The sequence below is a fragment of the Lampris incognitus genome, chromosome 8 (genome assembly GCF_029633865.1).
Source record: "Lampris incognitus isolate fLamInc1 chromosome 8, fLamInc1.hap2, whole genome shotgun sequence".
Lineage (NCBI taxonomy): Eukaryota > Metazoa > Chordata > Actinopteri > Lampriformes > Lampridae > Lampris > Lampris incognitus.
In genome coordinates, this window is record NC_079218.1 from 31912762 (window position 1) to 31939739 (window position 26978).

General features: G+C 44.0%; 1 protein-coding gene across 1 annotated transcript; it reads right to left on the minus strand.

The window, feature by feature from the left end:
- On the minus strand, window positions 1–25940 carry rhogb (ras homolog family member Gb). Its single transcript, XM_056285529.1, has 4 exons — window positions 25874–25940; window positions 9311–9480; window positions 8084–8254; window positions 1–6543 (listed from the first exon to the last, which is right to left on the minus strand). The coding sequence occupies exons 2-4, from the start codon at window positions 9437–9439 to the stop codon at window positions 6268–6270; spliced, it is 576 nt and encodes a 191-aa protein (XP_056141504.1). The 5' UTR covers window positions 9440–9480; window positions 25874–25940; the 3' UTR covers window positions 1–6267.
- Between the last annotated feature and the right edge of the window lie 1038 nt (window positions 25941–26978).

The window sequence follows — 26978 nt, forward strand, 5'->3', positions numbered from 1 at the left end:
GATTCTCAGTTTATATAGGATGTAGGCAGTCTGAAAGTATGCCTCTCAGTTCAGTCAGACAATAATTGATATCTTATTTATTATACATTCACTGGAAGAAAAAAACAAGCAAAAACGGCAAAAATATTTGATAATGAAATAAAAAACATAAATTACAGATCTGATAAATATTCTACATTAGGCGAAACATTTAAAAAGAATGACCCATGTAATGAATGGAAACTGTGTGTGTGTGTGTGTGTGTGTGTTTGTATGGATAGCAGATTTTTAGATGATTGGAACAGTCTGAACATTGCATCACCTACATTGAACCAAGCTGACACTTCCTCTCAATAAATTTGTTTCCGCAGGAGATGTTACCAAGGCAACAGTTAGCTGAAAACGTCACCTTTCTGAGCCTCGTTCTCTGTCCGCACATGAAAGAAAGCTCGTCTCATCTCTGTGACGACATAATGTAGGTCTAAATGAGAAACCCAACGGCAGCCATATGTGGCACACCAGTGATCATGCTACTGGGTGCATCTCAAGTCTCTAATTTGATAGTTCCTCGATTGAGCCAGAAGTAGTTCTGGTCCAAGGCCGTCGCAGAGCTCTTATTTCTACTCTGAGGAGCGAGGATGAATCTCTGAGGAGCCACGAGCAAAGATAGACGAGAGCAGCCTTCCTGGAAGGCTTTCAGCTGAACGCCATGACGTGTAATTATTACTCCGCCTCGCACATCTGGCACATTTGAACAAGATGGAGGAGAAACAGCAGCACAAGTGTAAATGAACATTATTTTCTGCTTTGATATGTAATCCAAGAAGATGGGGAACCTAGGCATGTGTTATTATGTTTATTTCAATTCACACGCCGTTAAATCTGTAACGCCGTCATCAGAAACAGATGTCGCTTCACATGATTTCCCTAAATTTTAATTTCCCTAAAAACATATTTCCTCGTTTCTTCTCACCTCTCGCGTCTCTCCATGTATCCCCAGTAGGAGGGACTTAGACGCAAGGAAAAGATTCAAGTGAGGGAAACTTGGATGTCATTAAGAGACTTGAGATGTACCCATTGTGTGCTCTCAAAAGGCATGGTCACCTGACAGGAAGTGAAGTGAAGGAAGAGGAAATGGCTCCCTGCCTCCTAAGAGACCCCCAGGAAGGCGACTTCCTGAAACACGGTCTTTAATTTTAACAGTAGCGCAGAAATACTCTGCCTGCACACAGCCTCTATGTACTGTACGGCCTGGCTGCTTAAGCTGTCTGAAAGCCAAAAAGCGTCATAGGGCCTGCGTTGTTGAGAGTCAGCAATGTTTTCGTAAACCTGAGCCCTACTCTCTATGCTTTAAAATTTTAACCCCCTGAATGTATCTCAGGTTTACATAGGCAATATGTTGCACGCTCTCTCTAAACAGTTTGAAAAATATAATAGACAAAGGGAAGTGACTTAAGTTATACAAGACCGACTGAATCAGCAATGATTAAGAGATTGAGAAAACAAGTTGCAAGTCTGTATTCACAGAGCATCTCGAACTGTAAAAAAATGTTCATCTTAGGAAAGTCAATGAACTGTTTCAGAGTTGTACCTATATATAATTTTTGCTTTGTCCATTACTGGAACTGATCAGTATGGATACAGCACGCAAGTCATGTGACCGTGTTTTCTTTATATCAACCAAGAATGCTATTAAGACTGTGCTTTTTCCACGTTAAAGCACACAAAGTCTGCAGACAAATTATAACCTTAAGTGGATGATGTTATGATTTAAGTGTATTGTGTGCCTGTATTCTTGGCATATGTTCACCTATAATTATTAGACTCTGAAAATTTGCTCATGATGCACCTTGTTTTCTGATCACACATTAGAAGAAAATGTTCAAGTAATTTCAAACCAAAGGTTTCAGCAAACTGCATTGGATAATTGAGCTTCATAAAGTTATATATAAGTGAATCCCATAGAGGGGTATAGGGACTGCCTTGGGTCCTCAAGAGGTTTTCTGTGGTCCCCAGAAAAAAAAAATTAAATATAGTTGTATTTTCATAGTACTTCATTTCATTGATATTATCTCAACAAAAATATATACAAGAATGTATAAAGAGGGCTGTTTTGGCAAGAAATTTCCCTCTGCCTGCCATGTTGATTACCCTGCAGAGGAACAGTTCTCTAATTCTGTACAACACATGATAACAGCAACACATAACAGCAGACATCATATCAGAAAAGACTCTTATGGGTGCTTTAGTTCCAAGCATGGTTTGATGGTGTGATGCAGATCTTTTTGGCGGGTCACTGGTGTATAAAATCAAACAAAATACATCTTTAGGAGATGTTTCACTGTATCAGCCAAATCAGCAGGTTTTTATAGTGTGAGTTCCCAGTAGCAACAGGTGGTACTGAGAAACTGAGATAACTCCTGTGTGTGAATATACCCACGGCCTGTAGCTTTGTGCTCTCTGGTTCAAGTGTGAACAGGAGGAAAAGCTCCTTTGCGGGCAGAATTACCATATACATTTTCCAAGGCCACGCCTACCTGACTGCATTTTCTTATTTTAGAGCAAGCATAAGCCTAAAGACTTCTTCTGTCTGGCGCCTTTTTTTTTCTTTTTTTTTTTCAATCAACCTCGCATTACCATGAGGCTAAAAAGTCAAGGGACAAAGAGTTTTGTTACATCTGTCATCTGGTCATTGTTACTTCAACACTAACATGTCTTAAGATTTTTGGCTTGTTATGTCGATGATCACGTAATTTGAACATTTGTGACTGTTGTGCTCGTTTTAAATTGTCCTGTGTGAAAATCATTGGCGAGGTGCCTTAAATTTCAAATCATGAAGTAAAACATAAGACTATAAACCACTGCTCATATTTAAATCAGAGCATAGCCAAAACACCTCATTGATCAGCCTAGTTTTGGATACGTCGGAGTCCTCCTTGACCATTTGGTGAAATAGTTTCCACAGGCCCAATTAAACTGGCTAAACTAATCAGGACATCCAGTAAATGAATAATGACTTAAAAGATAGAATATTTTCCAGGGTAAATACCTGTCGTATGTTTCACCTTCACAGACCGATAAACCACAAGCTAAGTGTCAGAGTGGCAGATCTCTGACCAATCAGAACTGACCGCGGTGTACTTCATATCATGGCAGCTCGTCATTAGCAGAGCATGATCATATGATCACCCCTCCATTCCTCTCAAAAATGTGACATTTGGCATCTCAAGTGGAAGTAAACCGGATGCTTAGGATACAAAGTAAAAGGAGCTTAGGGCCAATTTGCCTGCAAAAAATTGTCCTGAATTTGGGATTACAAATGCAGAATAATACCCTTGGGAAAAGGGGAATAGCGCCTGAACTGAACTGTTTTTACCCCAGCTAAGTGTTAAACATTCTCTCTCTTTTTTTTTTACAACATGGTTAATCGATAATGCCATTTCTAAACTGCTTAAGAGCCTCTAAAAAGAGTTCACATTGAACAAAAATAGCCTCCCAATGGAGATATTTAAAGGTAAGATGGCCTGAGGACTGGAGACACTGTTCTGCACTTGAGAGGTCACCAATTTGAATCCCCCAACAGCCAAGGTGTCCATCAACAGCCATGGGTGCTGTCACAGGGCTATTGAGCAAGGCACTGACTCCATTCCTGCTCATACGTGAGTTGTTTTAGATAACAGCATCAGGGCGAAAAAGTTTAAATATAAAAAAAGAAAACTTATTACCCTTAATGGAAGAATACAAAATGGCCACCCTAAAAATAGCACCAAACAGATCAACCATTTTCTTATTCAAATATGAACCACGTAAGGATCCACCAGTTAAGTTTACTGTAACTGTTACACCAAAAGTGCAATGGATGTTCTGCTCTGCTCTTGTATTGACATAAACTTATGTGTCTCTCAAATCAGAAAAACAGTGAACAATCTAAATTGACTCTGGCTAGCCCAACAAAGCCCTTGAGTGGAGAAACCCACATTTCTTCCTCGTCGGCACAGCTGGGCTATCACTTGTGAAGGGCAGAACTGAATGAACTTGATTAACTTGGCTAATATGATTGCAGTCCACATGGGTTATTTGATTTATGCCATTCCATATCCCCAAATTAGATTAAATAATTTAATTTAAGTGTTCTCTTCTGGTGACAACATGACTGGAGGGAGGAGAGGCTAGTTAATTTGGGTGCCTTTCAGTGCAGATTTTACTATTGGGGCTCATTCATTGCTCATTATGGTGCCAATTCTCATCCCCATTTTAAGTGAACTGAGAATGAAATGCTCTTCAGGGTGTGAGAAATTCATCATCTTAAACCAGACAAAAGCTCTAGCTCATCCCGCCCATCAGCCAGTTCCATCTGTCACAGGTTAGCGGCACTTCATAACTCTTAAAACAGAGTAGCAGTTTATAAGCAAAAAGTCAATAATGTCTTTCACGCAAGGTTATGGAAGAGGGTTGGGTTTAGGTATACCCTAAGGGTTATGGTCAGGATTAGGCTTAATTGTAACCTAATACCCTGGAACTAGCATGACAAGTGTCATTTGTTAAAGAGACAAGGCCAAGCTTCTGTCCATTCTAAGTTAGTGAATTTATGTGGGAGATGGCACAAATTGTTTGTTTAAAAAAAAACAGCTGCAGAGGGAAACGGTTACATTCATTAAAGCACAGGACAGTATAGTTTGATAGGGGAGGCACCATGTAAGTTCATAAGTACACTTGATATTGGAAATATTAATGATGCCCAGCTAAGGAACCTGAATATAACCTTGATATGTAATTGACTCTAAAGGCAAGAGTTTCATATCGTTGGGATAAAAGCCTTACTGGCTAGTCTTACTTACACCACCTTACTGACTAGTCTCTTTCTGTCTCTTCTGTCTCCTTCACTCGCTTGTAAAATCTCCTTTGGGATTTCCAATTCTTACACACTGATCAGCCAAAACATTAAAACTACTGACAAGTGAAGTGAATAACATTGATTATCTCATTACAACCCACAGAAGAGCTACTGTAGCTCATACTGCTGAAAAAGTTAATGCTGGCTATGATAGACAGGTGTCAGAACACAGTGCGTCACAGCTTGCTGTGTATGGGGCTGCGTAGCCGCAGACTGGTCAGAGTGCCCATGATGACCCCTGTCTACCAACAAAAGTGCCTACAATGGACACGTGAGCATCAGAACTGGACCATGGAGCAGTGGAAGAAGGTGATCTGGTCTGATAAATCACGTTTTCTTTTTTTATCATGTGGATGGCTGGGTGCATGTGCATTGTTTACCTGGGGAATAGATGGCACCAGGATGCACCATGGGAAGAATGCAAGCCGGCGGAGGCAGTGTGCTGCTCTAGGCAATGATCTGTTTGGAAACCTTGGGTCCTGGCATGTGGATGTTACTTTGACATGCACCACCTACCTAAACATTGTTGCAGACCAGGTACACCCATTCATGGCAACGGTATTCCCCGATGGCAGTGGTCTTTTTCAGCAGGATAATGCACCCTGCCACACTGCAAAAATTGTTCAGGAATGGTTTGAGGAACACGATAAAGAGTTCAAGGTGTTGCCTTGGCCTCCAAATTCCCCAGATCTCAATCTGATTGAGCATATGTGGGATGTGCTGGAAAAACAAGGCCGATCCATGGAGGCCCTACCTCGGAACTTAAGGACTTAAAGGATCTGTTGCTAACGTCTTGGTACCAGATACCAGAGGACACCATCAGAGGTCTTGTGGAGTCCATGCCTCGATGGGTCAGAGCTGTTTTGGCAGCATGAGCGGGCCCTACCCAATATTAGGCAGGTGGTTTTAATGTTTTGGCTGATCGTGTATACGCTACATTCGACTAATACAAGTTCAGTCTAAAACTGAATTCTCTCTTCTTTTCTGCCCTCTTGTCCCTCATCTTCTATCTCTCTCCATGTACCCTTACCAGCCTCCATACTCCCCTTCTATTTCACCCATCTATTCATCCTCTCATCCATCTCTCTGATGGGAATCTTCACTTGGACCCACACCAGGGAAAACGTACTATTCATCCTTCAACCAAGACTGTGTCCATATAGCGTTTTGTGAGCAAGAAAACGGTCAAAGCTCAAAAACCCCAAATTCCCTATAATACCCAAATGACAAAATTCTAATAAAAACATTTTTGAACAGTATTTCTAAACCTTAGGACTACCCCACCCAATGTCTCACACAAAGTGAGAATGAAAACACAGCCCAAACCCTGTTGGGTTAGGCCAGGCCGGGCCCTGACGGGAGTGTGAGGGACGTAAACAGCAAGCCGTCAAGCTCTACAGCAGCACACAGGGTCTCTTGGTGACGGTGGGCTGGGGGTTCAGAAAAGCCCTCACACCCTCAGCAAACACGTCCTTAATTCCCTCCTGGTTAAGGGCCGAACACTCCAGGTAGCGGCTGGCGTGTATCTGCCGGGCCAGGGCCATGCCCTGCTGGTGTGTGACGGGCACCTGGTTCTGCTCCTTCAGCTTCCTCTGGGTCTCTGTGTCGTTCCGGAGGTCGCTTTTGGTGCCCACCAGGAGAATGGGAACACCGGGGCAGTGGTGGAATACCTGGGGCAAAACGTTTACATGAGACAAAAGGAAAAAGACACAGAGATAAATGGTATTCATTTAGAACTCCACTTTGAGTAAAGGACAACACAGAACATAACCCAATGTCTACTTTTGTGATTTGGTTTACCTATCAACAGAATTTATGTACAACACATTTTTCACAACACATGTTGTACTAATATAAGTTACGTTGCAAATGTGATTTTGTGGCATTTTAAATACCTCCACATTATGTATCGCAAAACACTGATTTTATCAAAACAACACATTTATTGTTACCAACAATTGTGAAGTAAGAAGATAAATGTAAGGTCAAATTAGTTAATAATAAAACTAAATAATAATATAAATCTATTACATATTATTATTATTATTATTATATGTATTATATTGGTATATATAAATGTATACATAAAATAAATAAATAAATAAAGTAAAAAGAGCATTTTCCAACACTTAAAGTGGCACCACGTTACTTTTTTGCTTTAACATAATTCATGTTGAGCAGTCATCAGTTCCCTAGAAGTCTTGTTTTCGCTATGCATTTTGTCTGCCACCGGACACAAAACCTCTCGAGAATTACAGGGATTGCTTTATGGCCCATTTATTAGTATAGCAATTTTACTTGTCTGTGAATGAGGCTCCTCTTCTTCTGCCATAGTCTTTTGAGTAATGGCTGAGAAATAAATACATGTCCTGTTGCTACGCTATGAAGAAAAAAAACACGTCTCTCGGTTGTCTTTGCAACAGTGTCATAAAAGACAAAACCTAAAAAGTTACCTGGTGCCACTTTAACTCACAGCTAAGTTGAATATGGTAAAATATAGTATATCCAGGTACTGGATAAAAGCAGGTGAGAAAGTTATCTGCTCAGTGAAGTTAAGCTCCTGTATTTTATTAACTAATACTTCGCCCAGTATGGTCTTCATCAGGCAAAATATAGCATTTCCAACACTTACTTTTACTTTTTTTTTTTACTACTTTTATTAATCCCCGTGGGGCAATTCCTTCTCTGCATTTAACACATCCTAGCTGTGTAGCTAGGAGCAGTCGGCAGCTGCCGTGCAGCACACAGGGACCAACTCCAGTTCATCTTGCCATGCCTCGGTCAGGGGAACCCTAACATGCATGTCTTTTTGGTGGTGGGGGAAACCGGAGCACCTGGAGAAAACCCACCGCAGACACGGGGAGAACATGCAAACTCCACACAGAGGATGATCTGGGATGACCCCCAAGGTTGAACAACCCTGGGGTTCAAACCCAGGACCTTCTTGCTGTGAGGTGACAGCGCTAACCACTGGGCCACCGTGCCGCGCTTAACTCACAGATAAGTTGAATATATAGTAAAAAAAAAAAACAAGGCTACCTTTTCAAGGATAGTCAACTAATGCCTTGACTAATATCAGACATTTAAAAATAAATATTGCTGGCACAAAAATGCATGTATACTTGCCTAAACAAAACAAAAAAAGTGTTTAAGTTGTTTTGGTTTTTTTTGGGTTTTTTTGTGCATTTTTATTTTTGGTTCTGCTCTGACCTCAGGATGCCATTTGTGCTTGACGTTTTCATAGGAGGCAGGACTGGAAATGGAGAAGCAGATGATGAAGACATTGGTCTGAGGGTAGGACAGCGTCCGAAGGCGGTCATACTCCTCCTGACCTGCCGTGTCCCACAGGTTTAGACTGATGTTACGTCCATCTACTGTAATCTGAGACAAAGACGATAAGCACAGAAAATTAAAGATAATATCATATGATGTAACGCACACGCACATAACAGTCCTACATGCAAAATCAAATTCCATTTCAACAAGTCATTTGATCTAGTGGGGAAACGTGCCTCTGCAGGGAGATAGCTTCAAATTTTCTTGAATGAGATGTCTTTTCTTGATGCTTGTTGAGTTAAATGCTTTGCTCTGCAGCTAAACTCACCTGAGAACAAGTGTAATTGTCTCACTACCTGAGTAGAAATTGAGCTTTTTCTTTTTTTTTCTTCTCAGAAAAATAAGATTTCTGAGATAATGTAAAATTGGCCCTGTGATGGGCTGGCGGCCTGTCCAGGGTGTCTTCCCGCCTGCTGTCAAATGACTGCTGGGATAGGCTCCAGCATCCTGCAACCCCAATTGGGATAAGTGGCTTAGATAACGGATGGATGGATGTAAAAGTGAATATCTTTCTAGGATGGCTGTTTTGGTCGGTGTGTCAGTCACTGATTTCGAGAAAAAACTGGGGGACAAATTTAATCTGATGGAAATCACATGCACACACAGAACAGCCCCCCCCACCCACCCACCCACCCACCCACCCACACACACACACACACAGGTCCCAGGTCTCACATTCTCACATACACATGCACACACAAAACAGCCCCCCCCACCCCACACACAAACAGGTCCCAGATCTCATATTCACAAACACATACACACACAAAACAGCCCCCCCCAGCCGCACACACACACACACACACACACACACACACACACACACACACACACACACACACACACACACAGATCCCTGGTCTCACATTCACATTCAAATATACACATACACACAGGTGCCAACCCTTTGACAATACCTCTTAAATACCAAACACTCCGGTTCTTCCCAAAGAAAATGAACCTCTATATTTTGTGCAGACAATGGAAAGACAGTATAACACACACACGCACACACACACACACACACACACACACACACACACACACACACACACACACACACACACACACACACACACACACACACACACGAAGACTGACCTGGCTGCTGTAGTTGTCGAACACAGTGGGGATGTATTCCTTTGGAAAAGCTCCGGTGGTGTATGAGATAAGAAGACATGTCTTTCCCACGGCACCATCGCCCACGACGACACATTTGATGGTCTGCATGACAACGCCCTGAGCTCACACCTCTGACCCCCCTCAGAAACCTAAACCACACACACACACACATTTATCAAGATACCTCGTTGTCATCAGACAATAAACGAAGAGCGGCAATCGGGGGCAAAACCCAGACAGGTGGATGAATTGGGGCTGTACAGTCAGTCCGGCTGATCATAAAGTCATCAGTTTTCTCACTGACAGGCTTGTGTTTTTCAATTCCGTTAGTGGTTTCCCAGCCAGTCCACTGTCCTTGATCCCAGACTTGCTTAGCTCTCTTTAGTTTTGAACTCGTCCACTCTCGTGAAGCTCGTGTTACCACCGGTTGAAATCTCAGTCCATCTACCTATCGTAAAATCACACCGAACTGTACATAACCTGAGAATCAAGACTGAAACCTTGTCAACTGATTATTCACCGAGGAAAATCGATCAACCCCACATCATTTATTGAGACATTTTTGAGCAACAAAATGCAGAGCAAAGCACTTGCTGTAACACCAAATTTGGGGTAAAAAATAGACAACAACAACAAACTTTATTTATATAGCACATTTCATACATGGGCAACACAATGTGCTTTACATAAAATGACAACACAATCGAAGCACTCTTAAAACTGCAAATGTAAAAAATAAATGTGCACATTATGTACACAGCAATCGGAGCAGAATATACAAATGTCAAAATGTTCAAAGCACACACACATACACACACAAACATCAAGAACTTAGCCATAGGCTGTTGTGAAAAGTAAGGTTTTTAACTTGCTTTTAAAGGTGTTCAGTGTGATGGCCTCTCTCAGGTCCTCAGGTAGGACACTTGGGGTATAAATACCAAAGGCAGCTCCCCCTGCTTAAGAGTTAGTCTGAGGGATGCTTAAAAGACCACTCGCTGCCTGTGGACTTGAGGGGTCTTGCTGGTTTGTATCTAATTAGCAGGTCTTTCACATACTGAGGTGCAAGGCCATTCTCAGCTTTGTATACAAGTAACAGCGTCTCACATCGATTCTGGTTTTGATATGCAGACCTTTATAGACACATAGGATGAGAGAGAGAGAGAGAGAGAGAGAGAGAGAGAGAGAGAGAGAGAGAGAGAGAGAGAGAGAGAGACGAGAGTGTGTATGTGTGCACATGCACTATCTATCTATCTATCTATCTGTCTATCTATCTATCTATCTATCTATCTATCTATCTATCTATCTATCTATCTATCTATCTATCTATCTATCTATCTATCTATCTATCTATCTATCTATCAGATAGATAGATAGATAGATAGATAGATAGATAGACAGATAGACAGATAGATTATCTATCTGTCTGTCTGTCCCTGGTTAGGATAAGGGTCAAATGGATGTATGTATGTGAGTGTGTGTGTGTGTGTTTGTGTGTGTGTGTGTGTGTGTGTGTGTGTGTGTGTGTGTGTGTGTGTGTGTGTGTGTGTGTGTGTGTGTGTGTGTGTGTTTGCGCGCGTGTGTGTGTGTGTGTGTGTGTGTGTGTGTGTGTGTGTGTGTGTGTGTGTGTGTGTGTTTGCGCGCGCGTGTGTGTGTGTGAGAGAGAGAGAAAGAGAGATTGTGGTGATGGGCAGAGTTTGGGCAGGAAAATCTCTGGAATAAGTGACTGTCAAACTATTCAAAGAATTTTACCAAGCTCTGAAATACAGTCAGAGGCAATGGGATGGGGAAAACATTAGTGATGGTAGGGGGGGAGAGAGAGAGAGAGAGAGAGAGAGAGAGAGAGAGAGAGAGAGAGAGAGAGAGAGAGAGAGAGAGAGAGAGAGAGAGAGAGTTTGCATCCCTCAGTATTTTTGTTTATGTAAATTTCTGGTATATAAGGAAACAGTATCCAAACATAACAGAGATGTTATCTTGCTTGGCTCCAGCAGAAATCGACCAATGGGATTCCGGGTTACAGACAGTAGATTTACACACACACACACACACACACACACACACACACACACACACACACACACACACAATGAGGCACACAAAAGACAGGCAGGCACACATGCATAGACACTCAAACACACACACACACAAAACAAGGCACACAAAAGACAGGTAGAGACACATGCATGGACACTCAAACACACAGACACACACAAAGGGACATTACAGAGCAAGTTTGTTCAGCAATATTAAACTATAATACAGATAGCAACACCTTGAAAAAGAGAAACACAATCATACAGGCGTTTATGCACTTACGCATATACAGACAGTTAAGCAAACAACTCGATATTCGAAATTCACACATGCAATTCTGAGTACACATCCTCACACACACATATTCACACACAAACAAACACACACACACACACACACACACACACACACACATCCTCTCATACAGTAAATAGGATTAGAAATAGATTTACATCACATGAGATAACCTTGCTTTGTCTTGCTCTGCAAGCCCCCTCAGACAAACCAGCACAGCACTCCCCCTCTCGTTTTATCCTCCCTCTCTCTCCCTATCTCGTCTGTTTTCTGCTTTCTCCCTTCAGTTCCCTCTGTCTCACCCTATCTGTCTCACCCTCTCTCTGTCTGTCTTTGTATTCCTCATTCAGTAATTCCAGAGGATCCCCTGCAACTGAAGCCCTGTTATTCAGTCCAGTAGATAAGCTATCAGTCAGATTTAGACTGACTACTAACTATAACCATAGCTATCTGCCATGTGCCATACAGAACGGGACAGTTGACAGGACCTGTCCTTTTTTATTCAAAATAAAAATTGATTTTATCACTCGTGTAGGTTTGCACACACATGGTATGTGTGTTGGTGGGCTGACACGTGAAACGGATCAAATCTGTTGAAACATTATTAAAGTGTATGTGACAGGAAACATTTGAGAACAACTAATTGTGTCTTCACACTTTGTCTTGCTCTCTCTCTCTCGCTCGCACTCTCTCTCTCTCTCTGTCTCTAAGTCTCAAGGTTCCCTTCTCTCTTTAGCCACCCTCTCTTTCTCAAGTCTTTTCAACGTTCTTTCTTCACCTCCCTTTTCTTCCTCTGTAGACCCCTACCTCTTTCCATTCTCCCTTTCTCCCCATCGATCCCTCCCTTTCTTTCTGTGTCTTTTTCACTCGTCAGCCCCACCACCTTCTCTCTCTCTCCAGATGTCTGGATAGTGAAAGCGGCTCGGCCCATACTCCAGGGACATCTGCCCCACCCTCCACTCTCCCTCTCGCTTGTGCTCCCTCTTTCTCTCTCATTCACTCTCTCTGGGGTGGGGGACACTTAGCTCACTCTAGGAGGAGAGCAGCGGGGGAACTGGGGTCACTGATCACACGTGACAGACTACAACAGGTTTAACATGCGTTAATGTGTGCACAAACTATTAAACACATGGAAAATCAGTTTATTATTCTTTGCTCGTCCCACTTCTCCCCTTCATTGTCATTTTACAGTTGGTTCAGGGTGTTCTGGCTCTGACCCTTGACCTCCTAACTGCTGGCAACCTCTAACAATGCAGTAGTTTTAAATTAGTGTCCTTGTCACTGACAGAGGAAGACTGTGGTTGTACTGGGCAGCTCCCAGTGGCCAACATAAGGGGATCATATACGTACTGTGCAGCTCCGACAAGTGAATGTATGTCATAGTACCACTGTGAAATAGGGTGGTGCTGAAAAAAGAAAAACATCAATAAGAAACTTTTCCTGCGGATTTTTTTTTCATGTGTTAAATGTCCAAAACTGCCTCTTGAACTGCACTGTGTAGAGACTCCATTGACTTACATGTCACAAGTTTTGACAGTTTTCAACTACACTTCCTGAATTGGCCGTGCTGAAGTGGAAGTGACCCTGATGCTTAGTCAGTGTTGCATTTTGTCACCCGTCCATGGAGTGTTTGAAAGCATAGTGTTTCAGCAGCCAAACAGGATCTCAGTATGTGCAACTTGCCCAAATGCTGTAGTCACTTAGACCACAGTACAGACAAATACATGAATTGGAGCTGTACAATCAGTCACGCTTGATCATGTAGTTATTGTGTTTTCCATCTTTTATAATCATAGCATATTGACTCTTTGAAGATACTGAAATATTTAATTTGACTCAGAACCTCCATATTTGAAAATAGTCAAGGAGTTATCAGAGGTTAACACTGTACTGAGATAATGTTATTCCTTAAATTATCAAGACCGGTAATCATGATTAACAATCCAGATTGCAATATTTAGCAAACTATTCTACAGCCCTTTCAAAACACCCTTTAACGGACACCATGTGCCCCCAAGCACCAGCAGTAGATGAAGGAAGTAATTAAGGACACTTCTTTGTGGCGGTAAAAGGAACTAGATTTGCATTAAAGCAATTTTGAACAGGTTTAAAAACAAAATTCCCTTCAAAGCTTCTCAGTTCTCCACAAAGTGACCAGCACCCTGCCAAAAATGTCCAGCTCAGCCATTGTCTCAGCAAAAGAAAAAAAAAAGCCTACTATGACTATATGAAGACAGGCCATTTGTTTCATAGGCTTTCATAAGAAACTGCCTTAAATCCAGCTACCCTTCTCAAGACTTGTGTGTGTGTGTGTGTGTGTGTGTGTGTGTGTGTGTGTGTGTGTGTGTGTGTGTGTGTGTGTGTGTGTGTGTGTGTGTGGTTATCATTCAGAAAATAAAAGAAAAGTCTTCAAGGCACCAAAGCTGCCTGCCAATACTGTGAGATAACTTGACTTGAAATATTCTCAAGTATACTGCAGCGAATTCGGGGGGCAGTACGGGAACCACCACAGCCGGTACACGAACCCGTGTCTCTCGCACCACGAGCGACAACGTTAACCAGTCGACTAAAGGGTCCGACCCCTTAGCCAAGGGCTAGCGTGTCTACTTATCCATGCACGTTACAGTACATTTGTATCTCGAGTATACATTTGACAAACTTGCAAACGAAGTGTACACATTGCTGCCCGTGACGGTTTCATAAGGTGACAACCAACAGCAAGGTGACAGATAAGGATGGTTACTAGCATACCCTAGAGAATACAGAGCGAGTGAGAAAAGGAAGCGAGAAAGGAAATTAAACTGAATACAGGAATACAATTAGAAAAAGGGGAGGGAGAGACAGATTTAGAAACCTTTCAACTGTCGTTCAATCACAACTGTGCCTGTATATGTACATCTGTTGTGTCTATTTATATTATATCATGTGAACTCTGATGACAAAAGACCCTATACAACAAGAACTCAAATTGTAAATTCATAAAGTACTAATTTTCCTGTACTGCGCCACTTAAAAGTGTTCCGGACAATGGCAGAAGTTGTGGGAGCGCAGGAATGAGGAGACGGAGAGATCGAGTCGAGTCAATTCCGTTTACTCGCCACACAAAACGACACCGATACAGCACAATCTCTTGTGGCAACCAGCTAACCGCTAGGCTGCTGCAAAACATGGCTCCACCCCGGAAACTCTAAGCAGTGCCTACGTCAGCACTCTGAATGTCTGCCTTAAAGGAGAAGCAGCCCCTGGTGAATCTACCCTCAATTGTGTATCACCACAAAGTACCATACACTAAACACTACAAATATAACATACTTTGTGAGACAGTAAATTACCGATACAAATAGGTGACGATTCAGATCGGTGAAATGAAAAATGAATCGCGATACTCTTTAAAAGGCAGAGGGCGCTAGCTACTTTTTTTTGTTTTTCCCCCCTCATTTTCTCCCGAATTTTATCGGGCCAATTACCCCGCGCTTTTTGAGCCGTCCTGGTCGCTGCTTCACCCCGTTTCTGCCGATCCGGGGGGCGCTCCGACCGACCAGAGGAGGCGCTAGTGCAGCGACCAGGACACATACCCACATCCAACTTCCCACCCGCAGACACGGCCAATTGTGTCTGTATGGACGCCCGACAAAGCCGGAGGTAACACGGGGATTCGACCTGGCAATCCCATATTGGTAGGCAACGGAATAGACCGCTACGCTATCCGGATGCCATGGACGTTATCTACTTTTGAGGTCACTTGTTCGACGTCCTACGTCATTACTCGCGTCAGTGGTTGTATCAAGGCATCGAGTTGATACATGAAAACGTATCGAACCTTTCGAGTCTTGATAGTTTTTGCAAAATATGGCATCAGTTTATCTGTGACACTAGCGCATACACGTTCGACATGGCAGATGGCGGCACAAATTCGCGTTTGCAGCGGCCTCATCCTGTACATGCAGTCTCTTTGTTCACGTCTGCATCTAAGTTTGTCTTCGTTCTTCGTTTCTTCCTCGTACTTCGCAGCACATTGATTTCAGTGAGAGGTGAATGTGGGAGAAGACCGCCATCAACAAAGCCCCCTTTGGACATATCGTTCAATCTGATACCGGAAGCAATGCAGTATGAATGTTTTTAAAATATTGGGGGTATCTATACTTTTAATCATTTTTGACTGTGGTGTATTTTTATTCATTGTTTTTTGTTTGTTTTTATTGATTATTGATTGTTTTTATTGATTCTGTATTATATATTATTGTAAATAAAGTTCCTATTCTCAGTTTGTCTTCGTTTGATGGCTGGGAGAGCTTGGTCTGCTACAACCTGTGGGCCTAGGGACCACAGCCCTGCCTGGAGCTGTATCCGAAGCGATAACACCGAGGGCGGTCTGACAGGACGCAGAAGCGGGGCAGGCTAAGCTAACCTTAACTGTGTTTTTAGTGTCGTCGTGTGGAGTGCGGAGAGGTGTGTCGAAGGTGTCTGGCTGGGAGAGCTAGCGTTGGATCGGCTGAAGGAACTTGGTCTGCTGCATCCTGTGGGCCCAAGGACCACGACCCTGACCGGAGATGCGCACGAAGAAGAAACACCGAGGCTGGTCTGACAGGACACGGAAGCGGGGCAGGCTAAACTAACAGCTAGCCCATACAGACCGGCAGTTCCGACAGTCATCCTGGCTGGCGTTCGTTCTCCTAGACAGTGTTTTTTGTTTGTTTTGTTTTTTTTAGTTTAGATATATGTGTTAGTGTAACCGGTTATTTTTTTGCCCGGTGCGGGATTCGATACGAGGTGTACTGAACCACAAGGCGACATCACTAGCCGCTCGGCTAAAGGGTCAGACCCGTTACCTAGGGGCTAACGTGCCTTATTAGTAGTTTACAGTCGTCACCCTCCCCGGAAGCGCGCCCTCGCGCTTTGTTATTCCCGCGCTCCGAAGAGACTTCTGGGGATCTGCGCACTTCCGGATCCCACCGCTGCCACCAATGTAACCGTTTATTTTTTTTGCCCGGTGCGGGATTCAATACGGGGTATACTGAACCACAAGGCGACATCACTAACCGCTCGGCTAAAGGGTTAGACCCGTTAGCTAGGGGCTAACGTGTCTTATTAGTAGTTTACATTAGTTTGGATATACACTCACTGGCCACTTTATTAGGTACACCTTGCTAGTACCGGGTTGGACCCCCTTTTGCCTTCAGAACTGCCTTAATCCTTCGTGGCATAGATTCAACAAGGTACTGGAAACATTCCTCAGAGAGTTTGGTCCATATTGACATGATAGCATCACGCAGTTGCTGCAGATTTGTCGGCTGCACATCCATGATGCGAATCTCCCGGTCCACCACATCCCAAAGGTGCTCTATTGGATTGAGAACTGGTGACTGTGGAGGCCATTTGAGTACAGTGAACTCATTGTCATGTTCAAGAAACCAGTCTGAGATGATTCGAGCTTTATGACATGGCGCGTTATCCTGCTGGAAGTAGCCATCAAAAGATGGGAACACTGTGGTCATAAAGGGATGGACATGGTCAGCAACAATACTCAGGTAGGCTGTGGCGTTGACACGATGCTCAATTGGTACTAAGGGGCCCAAAGTGTGCCAAGAAAATATCCCCCACACCATTACACAACCACCACCAGCCTGAACCGTTGATACAAGGCAGGATGGATCCATGCTTTCATGTTGTTGACGCCAAATTCTGACCCTACCATCCGAATGTCGCAGCAGAAATCGAGACTCATCAGACCAGGCAACGTTTTTCCAATCTTCTATTGTCCAATTTTGGCGAGCCTATGCGAATTGTAGCCTCAGTTTTCTGTTCTTAGCTGACAGGAGTGGCACCCGGTGTGGTCTTCTGCTGCTGTAGCCCATCTGCCTCAAGGTTCGACGTGTTGTGCGTTCAGAGATGCTCTTCTGCATACCTCGGTTGTAATGAGTGGTTATTTGAGTTACTGTTGCCTTTCTATCAGCTCGAACCAGTCTGGCCATTCTCCTCTGACCTCTGGCATCAACAAGGCATTTTCGCCCACAGAACTGCCGCTCACTGGATATTTTCTCTTTTTCGGACCATTCTCTGTAAACCCTAGAGATGGTTGTGTGTGAAAATCCCAGTAGATCAGCAGTTTCTGAAATACTCAGACCAGCCCGTCTGGCACCAACAACCATGCCACGTTCAAAGTCACTTAAATCACCTTTCTTCCCCATTCTGATGCTCGGTTTGAACTGCAGCAGATCGTCTTGACCATGTCTACATGCCTAAATGCATTGAGTTGCTGCCATGTGATTGGCTGATTAGAAATTTGCGTTAACGAGCAGTTGGACAGGTGTGCCTAATAAAGTGGCCGGTGAGTGTATGTGTTCTTGCAGTTTTTGGATATGTGTTTTTGTCTTTGTGTTGCACTGCTGTGGGCTGGGGGAAACGGCAAATAAAGTGTTTCTGGTTCTTATTCCGACAGCTAGTGCTGCCCGCCCCACAAAACTTTCCTTCAATGTATTAGCAGTCATCATGTATAAGTTTACTTCAATAAAGATAAAATGTTAATTTTAATGTGTTGATTCAGGATCCCATTTGGCCAACGATCTGTCATTCTTTTTGAGGGGTAAGTAGCAGACGTCCTAGTTCAAGAGAGCAGTTCATTAAATCTCGTTCTGTTTAATCTGCCGTCTGTCTCGACTCGAATCCGATTCAATCACTTTGTTCACTATGCCCCAGTTCGTGAGAATGGTTCATTCGATCTCGTTCAGTGAGTTGCTGCCAGGCTGTCTCGACTCGAGACAATTATTCCCGCTCATTCATTGGTTGTCTCGCTTCCTATATTTTATTTTATTTTGTCGTTTTATTTATTTTTTCTTTTCCCCCTTTTTCTCCTCCCCAACTGTATCCGGCCAGTTACCCTACTCTTCCAAGCCATCCCGATCTCTGCTCCACCCCCTCTGCCGATCCAGGGAAGGCTGCAGAATACCGCATGCTTCCTCCGGTTACATGTGGATTCGCCAGCGGCTTCTTTTCACCTGACAGTGAGATTCCTATATTTTATGCGACTGCACCACCATAGCAGGCAGCGTGAGCAGTATGTAACCAGGTTAAAATTAATGTTTTTATTTTATTTTGTTTGAGTATGAAATATCACCAAATCCTGTCTGTGTGCTGTTATTTGTGTTTACTACATTTTATTTTATGTCATTATTTACTTTTATGTTTTTTACAACGACCGTCATATACGTGTACTGTCGCTTTAAGAGAGAGGTCTTATGGGTACACGGAAGACGGAACGCGGGAGAGGCCATTTTTGTTTTGTGGGAGGAGTCTCAAGCAGCAATCGAGCCGAGCCACACGTGTTTCTTACCGTGGGACAGTTTTGCTGGTTGAGGAGAACGTAACCTTGAGTATCCCTGTAAGAAGATACTGCAAGCTGTGGGATAAAATACTTGTTTATCCTTTCTTACATCGGAGTCCCGTGGACGGTTTCTACTTCTAACGCACACGAGCGGAGTCTGGGCTGTGGTTGAACTTCGACCCCCACGTCCGTAAGAAACACCGCTCCCGCTGGAGGACTGGACGGTTGTCGAAGGGTTTGAAACCAAAATAAATGGCAAGGTGGGCCAAATAGACTCCTGTGTGTCCCCGCTCCTTCCTTGATCATGATGATGATGATGATGATGAGAGACTGAGGGCCCCCCCACAACACCTGGGGCCCCACACAACTAGAACACAACGCAGAGTTAATGATGAGAGTGACGGGCGTGCAGCAGGCTGACCAGCATAGAACAGCATAGGACTGCCCCCGTTACAAGTACTACACTCACTGGCCACTTTATTAGGAACACCTTGCTAGTACCGGGTTGGACCCCCTTTTGCCTTCAGAACTGCCTTAATCCTTCGTGGCATAGATTCAACAAGGTACTGGAAACATTCCTCAGAGAGTTTGGTCCATATTGACATGATAGCATCACGCAGTTGCTGCAGATTTGTCGGCTGCACATCCATGATGCGAATCTCCCGGTCCACCACATCCCAAAGGTGCTCTATTGGATTGAGATCTGGTGACTGTGGAGGCCATTTGAGTACAGTGAACTCATTGTCATGTTCAAGAAACCAGTCTGAGATGATTCGAGCTTTATGACATGGCACGTTATCCTGCTGGAAGTAGCCATCAGAAGACGGGAACACTGTGGTCATAAAGGGAGGGACATGGTCAGCAACAATACTCAGGTAGGCTGTGGCGTTGACACGATGCTCAATTGGTACTAAGGGGCCCAAAGTGTGCCAAGAAAATATCCCCCACACCATTACACCACCACCACTAGCCTGAACCATTGATACAAGGCAGGATGGATCCATGCTTTCATGTTGTTGACGCCAAATTCTGACCCTACCATCCGAATGTCGCAGCAGAAATCGAGACTCATCAGACCAGGCAACGTTTTTCCAATCTTCTATTGTCCAATTTTGGTGAGCCTGTGCGAATTGTAGCCTCAGTTTCCTGTTCTTAGCTGACAGGAGTGGCACCCGGTGTGGTCTTCTGCTGCTGTAGCCCATCTGCCTCAAGGTTCGACGTGTTGTGCGTTCAGAGATGCTCTTCTGCATACCTCGGTTGTAATGACTGGTTATTTGAGTTACTGTTGCCTTTCTGTCAGCTCGAACCAGTCTGGCCATTCTCCTCTGACCTCTGGCATCAACAAGGCATTTTCGCCCACAGAACTGCCGCTCACTGGATATTTTCTCTTTTTCGGACCATTCTCTGTAAACCCTAGAGATGGTTGTGCGTGAAAATCCCAGTAGATCAGCAGTTTCTGAAATACTCAGACCAGCCCGTCTGGCACCAACAACCCTGCCACGTTCAAAGTCACTTAAATCACCTTTCTTCCCCATTCTGATGCTCGGTTTGAACTGCAGCAGATCGTCTTGACCATGTCTACATGCCTAAATGCATTGAGTTGCTGCCATGTGATTGGCTGGTTAGAAATTTGCGTTAACGAGCAGTTGGACAGGTGTGCCTAATAAAGTGGCTGGTGAGTGTATACGATAACAGCACGTGGGCGTGGTCAGTATGAGTGGGATTCATGAGCACTCTGTACATTTGACAGGCTGACCCGGTACATGCCGGACACTAAAGAGTTGCTCAAAAAGATTCATCTCATCTCATCTCATCATCAGCCGCTTCTCCAGGGTCGGGTCGCGGTGGCAACAAGCTAAGTAGGGCACTCCAGATGTCCCTCTCCCCAGGAACGCCCTCCAGCTCCCCCTGGGAGATCCCAAGGTGTTCCCAGGCCAGACTGGACATGTAGTCTCTCCAGCCGGTTCTGGGTCTACCCCGGGGTCTCCTCCCAAAGGAAGGCGTCCAGGAGGTATCCTAATCAGATGTCTGGACCACCTCAACTTGCTCCTTTCGACACGAAGGAGCAGCAGCTCTACTCCAAGCTCCCTCCGGACCTCTGAGCTCCTCACCCTACCTCTAAAGCTGAGCTCAGACACCCTATGGGGGAAAACTCATTTCAGACGCTTGTATCTGAGATAACCCTTTCGGTCACTACCCAAAGCTCATCACCATAGGTGAGGGTTGGAACTAAGATTGACTGGTAAATTGAGAGTTTTGCCTCCTGAATAAGCTCCCTCTTCACCACAACCCACAACAGTCCCATACAACGTCCGCATTACTGCTGATGTTGCACCAATCCGCCTGTCAATCTCCCACTCCATCCTACCCTCACTCATTAACAAGACCCCGAGATATTTGAACTCCTTCACTTGAGGCAACAACTCATCCCCAACCCGGAGGAAGCAATCCACCACTTTCGGTAGAGCACCATGGCCTCAGACTTGGAGGTGCTGACTTTCATCCCGGCCATTTCACACTCAGCTGCAAATCACCCCAGTGTGCACTGGAGGTCGCGTTCTGATGAAGCCAACAAAACCACATCATCTGTGAAGAGCAGAGATGCAATTCTGAGGTTCCCAAAATGGACACACTCCTCACCTTGGCTTTGCCTTGAGATCCTATCCATGAATATCACACATAGAATCGGAGACAAGGGACAACCTTGGCGGAGTCTGACACCCACCGAAAACTTGGACCGGATGGCTTGTAGCAACTGCCCCGGTACCCCATACTCCCACAGTACCCCCCACAGAGTGCCCCCGGGGTACACGGTCATAAGCCTTCTCCAAGTCCAAAAACAAATGTAGACTGGCTGGTTAAAATCCCATGCCTCCCTGAGCACTTCCGCAAGGGTAAAGAGTTGGTCCGTTGTTCCATGGCCAGGATGGAATCTGCATTGTTCCTCCTGAATCCGAGGTTCGATAATCGGTCAGAGCCTCCTCCCCTCCAAGAATCGCCACCTTAATGTGGTGGAGGGGTTTGGGTGTCCCGGTGATCCTGGGAGCTGTGTTGTCTGGGGCAATAGCTCCTGGTAGGGTCTCCCAAGGCAAATTGGTCCCAGGGAAGGGGCCACACCAAGAGTGATTCCCAAGAAACCCAATGAATTTACACAGCAGAGCCACAGCACCTTGCTTGGACAAGGGAAATGTGAAATGACACAGATCACTCAACTTGTATCAAAAAAGTGACAGGTTATATGTATAAAAGTGATGTTATTCAATACAAGTCTTGAAAAACATTGTTTCAACTGAAAAAAATATTGTTGCTTCTTTAAAAAAAAAAGATATTTTAAGTCTCAATACCAAATTGAAAGAATGTAGAATCGTTCATAGAAATAAAGTATACTGTATGAAAACAATGTGAGTCCTCACCTACATCAGTGTGGAGCAGAATATTTCAACCACAGTAAAAATTACAGCTAGTTAAACCATCACTTTGCCATGTAAAATATTATGCAATCTGTACATATCGAAAGTTTGTTATTCAAATAATTTAGCTGTGAGTGAGGGCCAGTAAAAATGTGCTTAATATATTTCTTCTCTAATTTTGGTTCTTAATTGATTGTACTTCTTGGCTGAGGAATTTCTGTGCCAAACAAACAGAAATGCCCCCACCCCACTTTTCCCCTGAGTCCAGGCCTCCAGATGAGGCTCGACTCCACAGAGAAAGTGAAACAGGAAGGGTTTGTCCTCAGAGACAGCTGTACAGTTGACTCACCCAGATAACCCGGCTCCCTTAAAGACTCAAACAGTATGTTGACACTTTGGTAAAACTCATAACTTCTACCTTTGCTAGATCTCCAAATATAAATAAGCACGGTACTTTTAAATAAGCATGGTGCAACCACTTCATAACAAACAACACCCCCACACACACACATACACACACGCATGCACCCATGCACAGACACACAAAGACAAACACTGGATCAGTATTACAATTAGACAAATTAGACATCACAATCGCTACTCTGATCCAGACAGGCTTGGTTCTAGTGCTAAAACCTAAATGAAATCAAGACCAGGGACAAAAGAAGAAGAGCGTTGACCTGGTTTGGAATCAAGAGTCAGAGAATCGGAATCCCTCTGACCACCCTGCTCAGCAACGTTACAGGAATAAGTATCGCTGTTATTTACTATATGTGCATACAGTGTGTACCATTCAAGGTGTCAGTACATCTGAGCACAGATAACACCAACACAGTGCATGCACACACGTGGCACAACGAACAGCAGGATTTTACATCCGGCACAAATGGACAACACAAGGCATGCTATGGTAAGTGAAGAATGCATAGTTTTAAAGTCATATTCATCAAATGACAATTACCTCCAAGCCACCAGTTTGAAATATAAAAAACCCTATTAAACACTACAGTCGGTTTAAAGTTGGGGGGAAAAAGACTCGGAGATTAGAAAGAATGCTTTGGTGCTTTAACTAACTTGTTTAAGTGATCAGGTTAATGAATAATCAGCATACAGAACAAACTCATATAGCCCATGACATCCAAGTTGTCCCACCGAGCACTAAGACCTGACTTCAATATGTTAGCACTCATCTAGCTCAGAATTTATCCGGTTAAATGTAATCCACTTTTAGCCCAAACTGTTTAATTAACTATTCTATAATCGTGTATTGCCCAAACAACTTCAACCATCGAAGCTACACAACACACGTCCACATTGTGCTAGCATACTTTTAATTGTTTTTGTTCAAGTATTGGCAATTGATGCCATCTACAAAAGTTTCACTTTTAAACCAAATTTCGCCAAGTTTGATTGGAGAGTGGTGTTTCGTAAAATGGTTTTATCATCAGAGATGCTGTAGAGTTTGGCTTTGCCGTCTCAAATATCACAAGTGATCACATCTGGGTGGGGGTGGAGTGGGGGGTTTAAAAATTTAATTCTTCATTGATTCTGTTCAGTGATAAACTTTTGAAATGAGGCGGCCACCATGAGTAAATACTGTCTGCTATGCATGCTGACTTGTGGCCCTAATGAAAGGCTATGCAGTTGAAAAGCATTGCACTTGCACATATAATTCTGATTTTATTCTATTGTTAAAACTGATGGGGTTTTTTTTTTCCACCTTGGACTACGTGCCAGGTAGAAACAGACTTCACCATCTTTCCTTGTCTAAACATACCAAACCATCACACGGTGTGACTGGTAAGTGGACAGGAGCTCCAGTTGGCTGGCGTGTGTCACACACTAAGTGTCATAATTACTCAAAACCAGCCTGTTGCGTACATCATTTCCTGAAACCTTATTTTTAGGATGAAAACTAGCTGAAAAATATGTGAGCTAATTTCCCACAGACAGCAGGCCAGATCACCATTTGATACACATATTCTCCTATAACCTGACCTGTGACCTCTGTACTTACATGTTTAAACAGACATCGATAGATAGATAGATAGATAGATAGATAGATAGATAGATAGATAGATAGATAGATAGATAGATAGATAGATAGATAGATAGATAGATAGACAATGACACAGACAGAGTAAGACATTTGTTTTGTTTTGTTTTAATTCATCTGTTCTTGTTTGGTAAGTGAAAACATAAGGTGTGGTCTGAACACGTTTTCTAAAGAGTTTGGCGCGGATAAATACGGTAATACTGAAACTTTGCCTGGTTTCTTTTCAGCTGCAAAGGTGCCAGGTGGGGTGGGGGTGAGGGGTTGCAAAATATAATACAATAAGTCTCCAGACAGTCCAGACAATCACAGGAAAGAAATTGAAATTCAGTGTTGCCTACCTCGGTGCAACTGACCGCTTGCAAGACACTCTCTGAAACTGTCCGAATGCCTTCAACCCCACCCATTCAGCGATAAAAGCTTAAAAGACAGACGGCAAGCAAGCGGAGTTTGACCAGCGTGTGTTCAATATGTGTCGGACCCCAGCTGTTAAAAAACACCAGAAATGAGTTTCCCCTTATTCGCTGTGCTCCACCCTGCCGCGGGTTTCAGGTGACACGAAAATAACGCCCCTGGCATTCTCAGTACTTTTTCTCCGCAAGCGGGCAGTTGTCTTGCTCAACGTTGAGCGGTGTCACACGGCCTATGGGTCAACAGCAGCAGTACAGTTTCAGAGGGAGAGCGAACCGGAGTCTGTGATCATTTATCCTTTTACTTTCGAGAAGCTTTCTGATAACCACAAAAACAACACACACATGCACGCAGCAGCGCCTTATTCTCTTAAAACACTATTTTGCATTTTGCTCGTGCGTGTGTGTGCGTGTGTGTGTGCGCGCGTGTGTGCGTGTGTGTGTGTGTGTGTGTGTGTGTGTGAGAGAGAGAGAGAGAGAGAGAGAGAGAGAGAGAGAGAGAGAGAGAGAGAGAGAGAGAGAGAGAGAGAGAGAGAGAGAGAGAGAGAGAGAGAGAGAGTGCATGTGCTGGGTGCCTACATGTCCCTCACAGACACACAAACAAGCCAAATCGCACCACCTTTGAGTGTGAAGACAGGATACATGTCAACATTATCAGGGAGTGGTCGCCTTCCATCAAGTTCCCTCATCGGACTCACCGCCGACATCTGTCCGACCAGACACCGTAGCGTTGCACAGAGGGTCGCTATCAAATCGGAAGATAATAGCGGAATAACGGAAATCCTGCGAACAACGTCGCGAACACAAGCGCCCACCTTCACGAATAGACACGGGGAATGAAAACGGAATAGTTTATGGGAAGCCACTGAATAAGACGGGTTAGTTGCGGGTTGTAAATGAAACAAAGATATTACAGGCTACAGACGTAAAGGGCTGCCATGTCTTAGTCGGTGACACCGATATTGGTGTGTGTTCGTTAGTATCCAAAGTGAAGAAAACTATAGTGTGGCAGAGCAAACTCACCGATCATAGTCCTCCTCCCCGGGCAGAGAACAGAGTCAGGCGCTGGTTACAGAGCAGGGGATCTCTCTCTCTCTCTCTCTCTCTCTCTCTCTCTCTCTCTCTCTCTCTCTCTCTCTCTCTCTCTCTCTCTCTCTCTCTCTCTCTCTCTCTCTCTCTCTCTCTCTCTCTCTCTCTCTCTCTCTCTCTCTCTCTCTCTCTCTCTCTCTCTCTCTCTCTCTTCTCTCTCTCTGGGATGTCTTCAGTTGTCAAGAGGCGGACGGGCGGAGTTGTGTTGAGGAAGTCAGTTCAGCTTGCTGAAGTTGTGGAGGGGAAGTGTTTGAAACGGCTCTGGTGGAGTTTGAGGAAGTTTACTTACTTTATGTCGGTGGTACAATATCCCCAGGCCCCATTCAGGGTAATTCATCTGACGCCTAAGGATGCATTATGCAACATTGTGTTCTTTGGGGGGTTTTCTTGTTTGTTTTTTTCCCGTGTGTGGAGAAATAGTGACATGTAATTTTTCATAGAAGAGGCCTTGAGTTGCGAGTGACATATTAGCCATGTATTAGATGATGATATACGGATATGAAGATGTAAGCCGTGTTTTCGCTTAAATGGCCTCGGCCCAGTTGTTTCCAAGACAGTATTAAGTAACTATTGTCGTCACAACCTTGGAAAAAAGATTAGCCCTATAGTGTGGGTAATTTAGCCAAACTAATACCTTTATGCCTGTAAAGGTAGCTAACAGCACAAATTGACGATTCCCCTGATTTAGTTGGCTAAAACATCGTGGTTAAACCACTTCTCGTCACTTGCGGGCATCAGAATATTTTGCGAGTTTGCAACGCTGCTCTGCCTGGCTTATTTTGACTTTGTGATAACGGGAAACATTTATTTGACCAATAGAAGGAAAAAAAAACAAACACGTTTCGGCATCTCCACTGAAACCACACAAAGAGCTTGTAGTTTCTCGTTCAATCCTCAAGATGTCGCTGTTCTACCGTCTGTTACAGCGGCTTGCAGGGCACTGACGCCGTTGGACGTGACAGGTCTTTTTCTCACGGGGTTAAGCCTGTTTGACTCGGTGGGAGGGACCTCGCGAAGTTCGCTCATCGAGCCAGAGGCG

Excerpts from the sequence above, each read along its gene's own strand:
- rhogb (XM_056285529.1), bottom strand. The coding sequence starts at position 9,439 with ATGCAGACCATCAAATGTGTCGTCGTGGGCGATGGTGCCGTGGGAAAG. Across the intron at positions 8,255-9,310 it reads TCGACAACTACAGCAGCCAG|ATTACAGTAGATGGACGTAA; the intron begins GTCAGTCTTCGT and ends TCTTTGTCTCAG. Across the intron at positions 6,544-8,083 it reads AGCACAAATGGCATCCTGAG|GTATTCCACCACTGCCCCGG; the intron begins GTCAGAGCAGAA and ends GTTTTGCCCCAG.